The 12,056-nt window shown below is 41.7% G+C and overlaps 1 protein-coding gene across 1 annotated transcript in view; it reads left to right on the top strand.

Annotated features, from left to right (window-relative positions):
- The first annotated feature begins 11,417 nt into the window (after window positions 1-11,417).
- LOC119334141 overlaps window positions 11,418-12,056 on the top strand; it is a 3,066-nt gene continuing 2,427 nt past the window's right edge. Inside the window, exon 1 of the mRNA XM_037606774.1 lies at window positions 11,418-12,053. Coding sequence (XP_037462671.1) covers window positions 11,418-12,053 — 636 coding nt within the window. The remainder of the gene's footprint in view (window positions 12,054-12,056) is intronic.

The following is a 12,056-nucleotide window of genomic DNA, read 5'->3' on the forward strand; positions in this document are numbered from 1 at the left end:
GGTCCTTCCCATTTTGAGGGGAGTTTTCCTGCAAAGAATCTGAAACGAGAGTTGTACAAAAGAACATATTCTCCAACTTTGAACTCACGCTTTTGGATTCTTTTATCATGCCATCTTTTAACTTTTTCTTTAAATAACTTGGCATTTTCATAAGCTTGGGTTCTCCATTCACCTATTGAGCTAGTATCAAATAACCTCTTCTCACCAAAGAGTTTGAAATCATAGTTGAGTTCTTTAATTGCCCAGTAAGCTTTATGTTCTAAGTCAAGATACAAATGACAAGCTTTTCCATAAACAATTTTATAAGGCGACATACCCATAGGATTTGTATATGTTGTTCTATAAGCCCAAAGTGCATCATCTAATTTCTTAGACCAATTCTTTTGGGACCTATTGAAAGTCTTTTGTAAAATTAATTTTATTTCTCTATTGCTAAGTTCAACTTGACCACTAGACCGAGGATGATAGGGTGATGCAGTTCTATGGTTAACATCATACTTGGCAAGCATTTTATGGAAAGCACCATGAATAAATTGTGAACCACCATCAGTCATTAAATATCTAGGGACTCCAAACCTTGGGAAAATAACTTCTTTAAGCATTTTAATAGAGGTGTTGCGATCATCACTACTAGTTGGAATAGCTTCTACCCACTTAGTAACATAATCAACAGCAACCAAAATATGTGTATACCCATTAGAGGAAGGAAAAGGTCCCATGTAATCAAATCCCCAAACATCAAATGGTTCAACAACAAGTGAATAACTCATAGGCATTTCTTGACGCTTACCGATATTACCTATTCTTTGACATTCATCACAAGATAAGACGAACTTAGGAGCATCCTTGAAGAGAGTAGGCCAATAAAATCCAGATTGCAATACCTTGTGAGCAGTTCTGTCTCCCGCATGATATCCTCCATAAGCTTCGGAGTGACATTTCCATAGGATTTGTCCCTGTTCATGCTTAGGTACACAAGTCTAATAATGCCATCTACTCCTTCTTTATAAAGATGTGGGTCATACCAAAAGTAATGTCTTAAATCATAGAAGAATTTTTTCTTTTGTTGGTATGTGAAACTAGGTGGTAAATATTTAGCAACAATGTAATTAGCATAGTCAGCATACCAAGGTGTACTATTAGAAACATTTATTGCAGCTAATTGCTCATCAGGGAAACTATCATTAATAGGTAGTGGGTCATCAAGAATATTTTCAAGCCTAGACAAGTTATCAGCGACGGGGTTCTCCGCTCCTTTTCTATCAGTGATATGCAAATAAAATTCTTTCAGCAAGAGAACCCACCTAATGAGTCTAGTTTTAGCATATTTCTTTTCCATAAGATATTTAACAGCAGCACGATCGATGTGAACAATTACTTTTGAGTCTACAATGTAAGATCCAAATTTATCACAAGCAAACACCACTTCTAAAAATTCTTTTTTAGTAGTAGCATAATTTCATTGAGCACTGTCAAGAGTTTTACTAGCATAATGAATAACATTCAGTTTCTTATCAACTCTTTGTCCTAGAACAGTACCAACAGCATAATCACTGGCATCACACATAATTTCAAAAAGCAAGTTCCAATTAGGTGGTTGAACAATAGGTGCAGAAATTAAGGCTTTCTTGAGTGTTTCAAAGGCTTCTAAACAATCATCATCAAATAACAAAAGGAATATCCTTTTGCAAAAGATTTGTAAGAGGCCTAGAAATTTTAGAAAAGACTTTGATAAATCTCCTATAGAAACCAGCATGACCAAGGAAACTATGAATACATTTGATATCTTTAGGACATGGCATTTTCTCAATTGCATCAACCTTAGCTTTGTCCACCTCAATACCTCTTTCAGAAATTTTATGGCCCAAAACAATACCTTCGTTAACCATAAAGTGGCACTTCTGCCAATTCAAGACAAGATTTGTTTGCCCACATCTCTACAAAACTCGATCAAGATTGCTTAAACAATCATCAAAAGACTTCCAATAAACAGAAAATTCATCCATGAAAACCTCAACAATCTTTTCACAAAAGTTAGAGGATATGGAAGTCATACATCTTTGAAAGGTAGCAGGTGCATTGCATAAACCAAAAGGCATATGTCTATAAGCATAAGTTCCAAAAGGACAAGTAAAAGTGGTCTTTTCTTGATCAGGTTGAGAAACAGGTATTTGTGAAAAACTAGAATATCCATCAAGGAAGCAAAAGTGTGTGTGCTTAGATAATCTTTCTAGCATTTGATCAATAAAAGGCAGAGGGTAATGATCTTTTCTAGTTGCTTTGTTTAATTTTCTAAAATCAATTACCATTCTATAGCCTATAACAATTCGTTGTGGAATAAGCTCATACTTATCATTAGGAAAAACAGTAATACCCCCTTTCTTAGGGACACAATGAATAGGACTTACCCATCTACTATCAGCTATAGGATAGATTATACCTGCTCCCGGAAGTTTTAATATTTCTGTTCTTACCACTTCTTTCATTTTCGGATTTAACCGACGTTGGTGATCAACAACTGGTTTAGCATCAGGTTCCATATTAATCTTGTGCTGACATAGAGTGGGACTAATGCCCTTTAAATCATCAAGAGTATATCCAATAGCAGCTCGGTGCTTCCTTAGAACTTTCAATAATCTTTCTTCTTCATGTTCTGAAAGGTTAGCACTAATAATAACAGGATATATCTTCTTCTCATCAAGATAAGCATATTTCAAAGCGTCTGGTAATTGTTCTAATTCAAACACAGGATCACCTTTAGGTGGAGGAGGACCTCCTAGAGTTTCAATAGGCAAATTGTGTTTAAGCCGAGGACATTGTTCAGAGAAAATCTTATCTATTTCATTTCTTTCATGCATATGCAAATCATTTTCATGGTCTAGAAAATATTGTTCTAGAGGATCAGTAGGAGGTACAGCAACAGAAGCAGGACCAATAATTTCATTGTTACTAGGCAATTCTTTCTTATGATGCTTTCTACTAAACTTGGAAAAATTAAACTCATGAGACTCATCACCAAAACTAACACCGGTAGTTTTTTTTATCACAATCTATTTTAGCATTAACGGTGTTCAAGAAAGGTCTACCAAAGATAATGGGATAGAAGTCATCTTGTGGGGAACCGAGAACAAGAAAATCAGTAGGGTATTTTATTTTCCCACACAAGACTTCAACATCTCTAACAATCCCAAGTGGTGTGACGGTGTCTCTATTAGCAAGTTTAATAATAACATTTATGTCTTCTATTTCAGCGGGTGCCATGTCATTCATAATTTCTTGATATAAAGTAAAAGGAATAGCACTCACGCTAGCACCTATGTCACATAAACTATGATAACAGTGATCTCCTATTTTAACTGATATAACAGGCATGCCAACAATAGGTCTATATTTATCTTTTTCATCGGGTTTGGCAATTCTAGCAGCTTCATCACAGAAGTAAATAACATGCCCATCTATATTTTCTACCAGGAGATCTTTAACCATAGCAACACTAGGTTCAACCTTAATTTGTTCAGTGGGTTTAGGTGTTCTTATATAACTTTTATTAACCACAGTTCAAACTTTAGCATGTTCCTTCATCCTAAGAGGGAAAGGTGGTTTTTCAATATAAGCAGTAGGAACAACTGGATCAACATTATAAATAATAGTTTCATCTTTAGCTATTACTGGTTCTTTAATTTCTTCTTTAATAGGTGGGTGATATTTAAACCACTTCTCCTTAGGGAGATCAACATGAGTAGCAAAAGATTCACAAAAGGAAGCTACTATCTCAGAGTCAAGTCCATATTTAGTGCTAAACTTTTGAAAAGCATTGGTATCCATAAAAGATTTAACACAATCAAACTTAAGCTTAATACCTGACTCTTTACCTTCGTCAAGTTCCCAATATTCAGAGTTGCGTTTAATTCTTTCTAAAAGATCACACCGGAATTCAATAGTCTTCTTCATAAAAGAACTAGTACAAGAAGTATCAAGCATGGATTGATCATTACGAGAAAGCCGAGCATAGAACTTCTGATGATAATTTCTCTCGAGAGCTCATGGTTGGGGCATGAATATAACATTGACTTAAGCCTCCCCCAAGCTAGAGTGATACTTTCTCCTACACGAGGCCAAAAATTATATATATAATTCCGATCACGATGAACTAGATGCATAGGATAATTTTCTTTATGGAACTGCAATTTCAATCGAATCCAATTCCAAGATCCAATATCATCGCATAGCCTATACCATGCCTAAGCTCTTCCCTTCAAAGATAAAGGGAAAAACTTCTACTTAGTTTCAACTCCGGGTAAACTACAAGCTTAAACAATCCACAAATGTCATCCACTTATATGAAGTGCATATCAGGATGTTCGGTTCCATCTCCTGCATAAGGATTAGCTAGTAGTTGTTCTATCATACCCGAAGGAATTTAATATTCAATATTTTAAGTAGGTGCAATATGTTGAGGGGTAACTAATTGTGGTTCCAATCAAGGTGAAGATACCCCGAACAAACAATCAAAGGATTGTTCTCCATAGTAACAAGTGACAATAAATTTCAGCACATAGTAATAATTTTTACTTACCAATTTCCACTTACCAAGAGCGCTTCACTCCCCGGAACCGGCGCCAGAAAAGAGCCTTGCTGACCCACAAGTATATGGGATCAATCATAGTCCTTTCGATAAGTAAGAGTGTCGAACCCAACGCGGAGCAGAAGGAAATGACAAGTGGTTTTCAGCAAGGTATTGTCTGCAAGCGCTAAAATTGTAAATAACAGAGTAGTTTGATAGCAAGATAAATTGTAACGAGCAAGTAACAATAGTAGTTACAAAAGTGCAGCAAGGTAGCCCAATCCTTTTGAGGCAAGGGACAGGCCAAAACGGTCTCTTATGATAAGAAAAGCGTTCTTAAGGGTAAACGGGAATTTCATCTAGTCACTTTCATCATGTTGGTTTGATTTGTGTTCACTACTTTGATAATTTGATATGTGGGTGGACCGGTGCTTAGGTGCTGTTCTTACTTGAACAAACCTCCTACTTATGATTAACCCCCTCGCAAGCATCCGCAACTACGAGAGAAGTATTAAGAATAAATTCTAACCATAGCATTAAACTTTTGGATCCAATCGGTCCCTCACGGAATAGCGCATAAACTAGGGTTTAAGCTTCTGTCACTCCCGCAACCCATCATCTAATAACTACTCCACAATGCATTCCCTTAGGCCCAAATATGGTGAAGTGTCATGTAGTCGACGTTCACATGACACCACTAAGGGAATCATAACATATATACTATCAAAATATCGAACACATATCAAGTTCACATGATTACTTGCAACAATATTTCTCCCATGACCTCAAGAAAAAAAGTAACTACTCACAAATGATAATCATGCTCAAGATCAGACGGGTATTGAATATCATATTGGATCTAAACATATAATCTTCCACCAAATAAACCATACAGTAATCAACTACAAGATGTAATCAACACTACTAGTCACCCACAAGCACCAATCTATAGTTCCGGTACAAAGATTGAACACAAGAGATAAACTAGGGTTTGAGAGGAGATGGTGTTGTTGAAGATGTTGATGGAGATTACCCTCCGCAAGATGGGAGAGTTGTTGGTGATGATGATGATGACGATGATTTCCCCCTCCGGGAGGGAAGTTCCCCCGGCGGAATCGCTCCGCCGGAGGGAAAAAGTTCTCGTGCCCAAGTTCCGTCTCGAGACGGCGGCGCCTCATCCAGAAAAGTCCTCTCTTTATTTTTCCTAGGTCAAAATGACTTATATACCAGAAGATGGGCACCGGAGGTGGGCTGGGCTAAGCACAACCTACCAGGGTGCGCCTGGGGGGCCTGGCACGCCCTGGTGTCTTCTGCTCACCAGGTGGCCCCCCTTCGGTAGTTATTTGCTCTAGTATTTCTTATTTATTCCATAAAAATTCCTCCTCAAGTTTCAGCTCATTTGGAGTTGTGCATAATAGGTAGTCTGACGTAGCTTTTTTAGGTCCAGATTTCCAGTTGCCGAAATTCTCCCTCTTTGTGTAAACCTTGCATATTATCAGAGAAAAGGCATTAGAATTACTCCAAAAAGCATTATTATGCATAAAAACATTATAAATAACAGTAGGTAAACATGATGCAAAATGGACGTATCACCGCGGTAGAGGATGCAGTCATTAGGGCATGCATGTATCTTCTGCACCTCTAATCCTAGAGGACAGACATCCTTCTTTGCTTCGTACATACTATCGGGCAATTCATTGTCCTTTGGAAGCATCTTCTTTAACATTATCAGCAACTTTTCAAATCCCTTGTTAGATACACCATTCTCTGCCTTCCATTGCAACAATTCCAGTGTGGTGCCCAGCTTTTTCTTGTCAGCTTCGCAATTTGGGTAAAACAATTTCTTGTGATCCTCTAACATGCGCTACAACTTCAGCCTCTCCTTTTCACGTGTGCAGTTTCTCTATGCACCGGCAATGGCCCGACGAAGATCATCAGCGGGCTCATCTGATGCCTCTTCTTCAGCTTCTTCCCACATTACCGGCTCAGCTTCTTCCCCCATTGTTGTACCATCATATTCAGGGCACCTATGGTCAGGATAGCTGTCGTCGTCCTATTCTTCTTCATTGTCTTCCATCATAACCCCTCTTTCTCCGTGATTGGTCCAAACATTATAGTGGGGCATGAAACCACACTCAAACAGGTGGACGTGAATGGTTCTTGACTTAGAGTAATTCTGATCATTCTAACAGACAGCACATGGACAACACATAAAACCATCCACCCGCTTGTTTGCCTCAGCCGCAATCAGAAAAGTATGCACGCCCTTAATGAACTAGGGAGAGCATCGGTCATCGTACATCCATTGCCGGCTCATCTTCATTACACAACATCGAAAAGACCAAATTAATACAAGTTCATACATAAAGTTCATACGCACTTATTCTCATAAAACAACATACAAACTCTCTAGCTAAAGCATTTAAATGCAACAACAAATGCGATCAAGATCGCAACTAAGGTAACAATTGTCTAACAACATAATGATACCAAGCCTCACTATCAATGACATATTTCTAATCTTTCTAATCTTCAAGCGCATTTTCTCCATCTTGATCTTGTGATCATCGATGACATCGGCAACATACAACTCCGGTTTCATCTTCTCTTCTTCAATTCTTTTCAATTTTTCTTTCAAATACTCATTTTCTTTTTCAACTAAATTTAACCACTCGAAAAGATGGTCGGTTGGAATTTCCGGTTCACATACCACCTAGATAAAAATATCTATGTCAACTTGATGGGAATAATTTGTCATAAACAAAGAGTTAATTTGAGCTCAAATTGCATATAAATCAAATGAACTACCACATATAATTACTCCCAAACTAAAACCCAGAAATCACTATACTTATAGAGCACTGCAAAAGCTAATCTAGCAATGAGAGATGAAAGGACAAAGTTTCTAACCTTTGTGATCACTTGGATGGATGGGGGGCCTTGAAATCTTAACAAATTTTTGGCAAAATGAAGGATGAGCTCGAGCTTTGGGGAAGAACAGAGAGGAGAGGAAAGGGGAAGAACAGAGAGCTCGATCGTGGGCTGGACGAAGGGTTTATATAGGAAAACCTTTAGTCCCGGTTCATGACACAAACCCGGACTAAATGTGAGCTTCTAGTACCGGTTCGTGCCACGAACCGGGACTAAAGGGACAGGTGGGGCCCCAGCCTGACACTAGTCTGCCACCACCTCTTTAGTCCCGGTTCGTTGCATGAACCGGTACTAGAGGTTCAACATGAACCGGGACTAATGATGCCCTCCCGCCTAGCCGTTGGAACCGGCACTACTGGGAAAAGGCATGCTATTGGCGCACCAGTTTTGCCTTCTAATGGCGCACTACTGTTGCGCCACTAGCATCACTCCATTAGAATTAAATTCTAATGGCGCACCCCTGGTGCGCCATTAGTATCTGGTGTTATAATGGCGCACCACATAATGCGCCAATAGTATAGCCTCCAGTGCGCCATTAGAATGCCTCCCAAGGATATTTTTTTTCATTTCTGATATTTTCACAAGTTACAAAATATTAGAGATAACATACAACACAGATCTGCTTAGCTTACATACAGGGGGCCATATGTAACGATGTTACCTGCGTCCACCAGATCATATCCAACACACAAGTTTCATCATATATACATACATAGCCAACACATAGTTCCATCGTTACATATTACAAAAGTTTCACATTGTTCATCCAACACCGTTATCCATCAATTCACAAAAGTTTCACATTGGTACAAAATAAAAACACAAATGGAAAAGAAGCACTCCATCCATGCAAGCTTCCATGAATTAAATCAAATCTGCAAAATGATAAACAAGAAGTTAGAAGAAGAAGAAGAAGAAGAAGAGAAGAAGAAGAAGAAGACTAGAAGAAGAATAAGAAGAAGAATAAGAAGAATAAGAAGAAGACTATACGCTTATTATGTAAACTTGATCATTTTGTGCTAACATAAGTAATTTTGGAGCTAACCTATAGGAAACTAAGCATATAAGCTCTAAGTTAGCATATTAGAGCCAACTTAGCTAAAATGAAGCTAACCTATGTCATTTTGGAAAAGGAGAAGAATAAGAAGAATAAGAAGAAGACTATAAGCTTATTATGTAAACTTGATCATTTTGTGCTAACATAAGTAATTTTTGATCTAACCTATAGGAAACTAAGCATATATGCTCTAAGCTAGCATATTAGAGCCAACTTAGGTAAAATGAAGCTAACCTATGTCATTTTGGATAAGAAGAAGAATAAGAAGACTATAAGCTTATTATGTAAACTTGATCATTTTGTGCTAACATAAGTTATTTTGGAGCTAACCTATAGGAAACTAAGCATATAAGCTCTAAGTTAGCATATTAGAGCCAACTTAGGTAAAATGAAGCTAACATATGCCATTTTGGAAAAGAAGAAGAATAAGAAGAAGACTATAAGCTTATTATGTAAACTTGATCATTTTGTGCTAACATAAGTAATTTTGGAGCTAACCTATAGGAAACTAAGCATATTAGGGATAACATAGGTAACTAAGTATATATATATATATATATCATTTTGGAGATCTGACATACCTGACATAGTTCAGTTCTCATTGTTATTCTCCCTCTCCTTCCTCAGCCTGATGCGCCAAGAGTGGCGAGGCGGTGGAGGCAGCTGTGGGATGTAGTCTTCTACCACAATTGGCGTGGTCATGTCGCCCAGCTGTGGGATCGCCGGCGCCACCACCGGTGCGCGGTCATTGTCAGGCACCACCACCATCGCGAGGCCACCTTCAGGCAGGACGGGCACGACCATCGCTAGGTCATCCTCAGCCACCACCATCTCTTGCCCATGGTCAGCCACCACCATCTCTTGCCCATGGTCAGCCACCACCATCTCTTGCCCTTGGTCAGCCACCACCAGCGCTAGGTCATCCTCAGCTTGATGCCCATCGTCATCCTGCAGCTCCTCATCCCCACTCTGCTCCTCTTCTCCCCCACTCCAGTCCGGATCATCCTTCTTGTTATCAGAATCGCTGCTGCTTTCGCTAAAGCCAGAATCGTTGTTGCTTTTGCTACAGCCATAATCGCTGCTGCTTTGGCTGTAGCCAGTGTTAACAATCGATGTGAGACAAAGCCAAATGTAGAGGAATAAGAAGAGGCAGAACGCACTGGCATCTTCGTCGTCAGCGTAGCGCATGCGACACATAGTCGCGTTGAAAACCTTCACGATGAGCATTGTGGCGTCATCGTCGTACCTGAAGAGAAGAAAGTACCTGGTCCGCAGGTCGTAGGCACTGTAGAACTTCTCCCGGCCACGGCATAGGTACATGTGGCCCTCCTCGATCACCAACTCCACATCCCACAGCCTGCGAACCCCGCTACCGGCCTGTTGGGGCTTCACATTATCTGGCGGATCTTCACCCAGCATCTTCATAAAAGTGTCAGGCAGCCTCTGTAATTTGGGACAAGGAGTGATGTAGCAAACAACAGAGTTATCATGATGAGATGGGTGAAGGGGAGATCTCTTGTTTTATATACCTGCCTCGTGGCTGATACTGAAGAACAAAGTATGATACTGCAGAACTCGAAAGCATCCAAATCGTACTCCGGTGAGGCAGAGCGGCGGTGGCTGCTTCCCCCCATGCTTATCCAATCTTGCATGCATTTAATGTTATTCAATCAGATGCCATATTATCTATTAACATGCTGCCAAGAAGCTTGAACATGCCATTAGTAATGTCTAGCAGCATGGTAGAAAGAAAAGAAGTTAACATCTGAATGTTTCCCATGCTTATTTAATCAAACATTAGTAATGTCTAGCAGCATGGTAGAACGAATTCAGCCCTTATAGGCAAAAAAACAGCAGCAACAACAAAAACACAACAGCCAGTAGTGCAAGACAGATCATTTGCACTGTCCAAATGACCAAGACCAATTGGATTTTACCCAGTTAAAGCCACCACAAATGCACAGGTGTACCTATGCATTTGAGCAACTAAAACTAGTTAGAAAATCCAATAGCTAAGTTAAGTTAACAGCCCAGAACCCTAGAATAAGTTAAATTACACACACACTTAGATAGCCAACAGCACCCACAGGAGCATGTATGCAGCAAGTTCAGTGAGCAAGATGACCACCACAGAGAGCCATAACAAATGACCTAGAGCACAGCAACTGGCAACCCTAGATCAAGATATAGCTATCACAGAGAGCACCAAAATTAATTGATGCTCATCTGGAACATACAACCAGAACTAGCAGGACTACCAAAGCATCTAAAACATGAACTAGGGCTAGATCATAGAGAGAACAGAGAGTGGAAAGGAGGATCTCACCAAGAGGGGTTGTAGCCATAGCAGAAACTCAGCCACACCAGTGCCACGGTGTGACTACCAACACAGCCGGAGCTCTGCTGCAGAGGAGGCTCGTACTGGACAACATTATCCACCATCAGCATATATTGCAGACATATACTAGACAACATTAATTTGAGTAAATAGATGCACAACGTGTCATGCCGAACGTGGTGGATGTCAGATTGTTAGCTTGATTTTTGGAGAGAAAGCCGAGCCGAGCCGTTGGAGGGAGGCGGAGGCGTACAAGTGGCCTTTACTACACCAACCAAACCATTCTTGGGGACGAGAGAGTAGTGCAGCAGATCCAGAGAGCACCCGTGGCCATGGCCGGCCTCCTCCTCAAGATCCTCCATCCCTCCATCACCTCCTAACGACGGTGGTCTCACCGTCGGCCACCGCCAGTTATTGTCCACCACGCCACCACCAGAATCAGAAGAAGCAGCATCACCAGCAGCGACTCTTCCTCCACCACCACACCCGCAACAACAACGACCTCGACGACGTCTCCGACGGCGGTGATGCTCACCTACCTCGAGTTCAACGGCTGGCTGTGGGAGCTGCCCGACGGCTTCCGCGTCCTCGTCGACCCCATCCTCGTCGGCAACCTCAACTTCGGCATCCCCTGGCTCTTCGACGCCACCAAGAAGAGCCTCCCCAAGTCCCAGCCAAACGCCGGCGTCCTCACCAGCGTCGACCTGCTGCTCATCACCCAGAGCCTGGACGACCACTGCCACCTCCACACCCTCACCCAGCTGGCCGCCATCCGCCCCGGCCTCCCCATCATTGCCACGCCCAACGCGCGCGCAATCCTCTCCGCCCTCCCCTTCACCCACGTCACCTACCTCGAGCCCGGCCAGTCCACCACCGCCGCCGCCGTCACCGTGCTCGCCACCGCCGGCCCCGTGCTCGGCCCGCCGTGGCAGCGCCCCGAGAACGGCTACATCGTCACCACCGCCGCCGCTGGGAAAACAGAAATTGAACGGGCAGAGGATGCAGGAGGAAGGGGGAGGGGAAGCAGAGGGGCGGTGGCTAGGTACCTGCCTATGGACCGGTCGCCGGGGTCGCTGCGGGCGGCGGGACTGGCCGCGCCAGGGCGGGCGGGAGGGAGCGAGGCGCTGCTGGGCGGTGGGGCGGCGGGGGACTCGGCCGGCTGGGCG

The sequence above is a fragment of the Triticum dicoccoides genome, chromosome 7A, assembly GCF_002162155.2.
Source record: "Triticum dicoccoides isolate Atlit2015 ecotype Zavitan chromosome 7A, WEW_v2.0, whole genome shotgun sequence".
Taxonomy (NCBI): Eukaryota; Viridiplantae; Streptophyta; class Magnoliopsida; order Poales; family Poaceae; genus Triticum; species Triticum dicoccoides.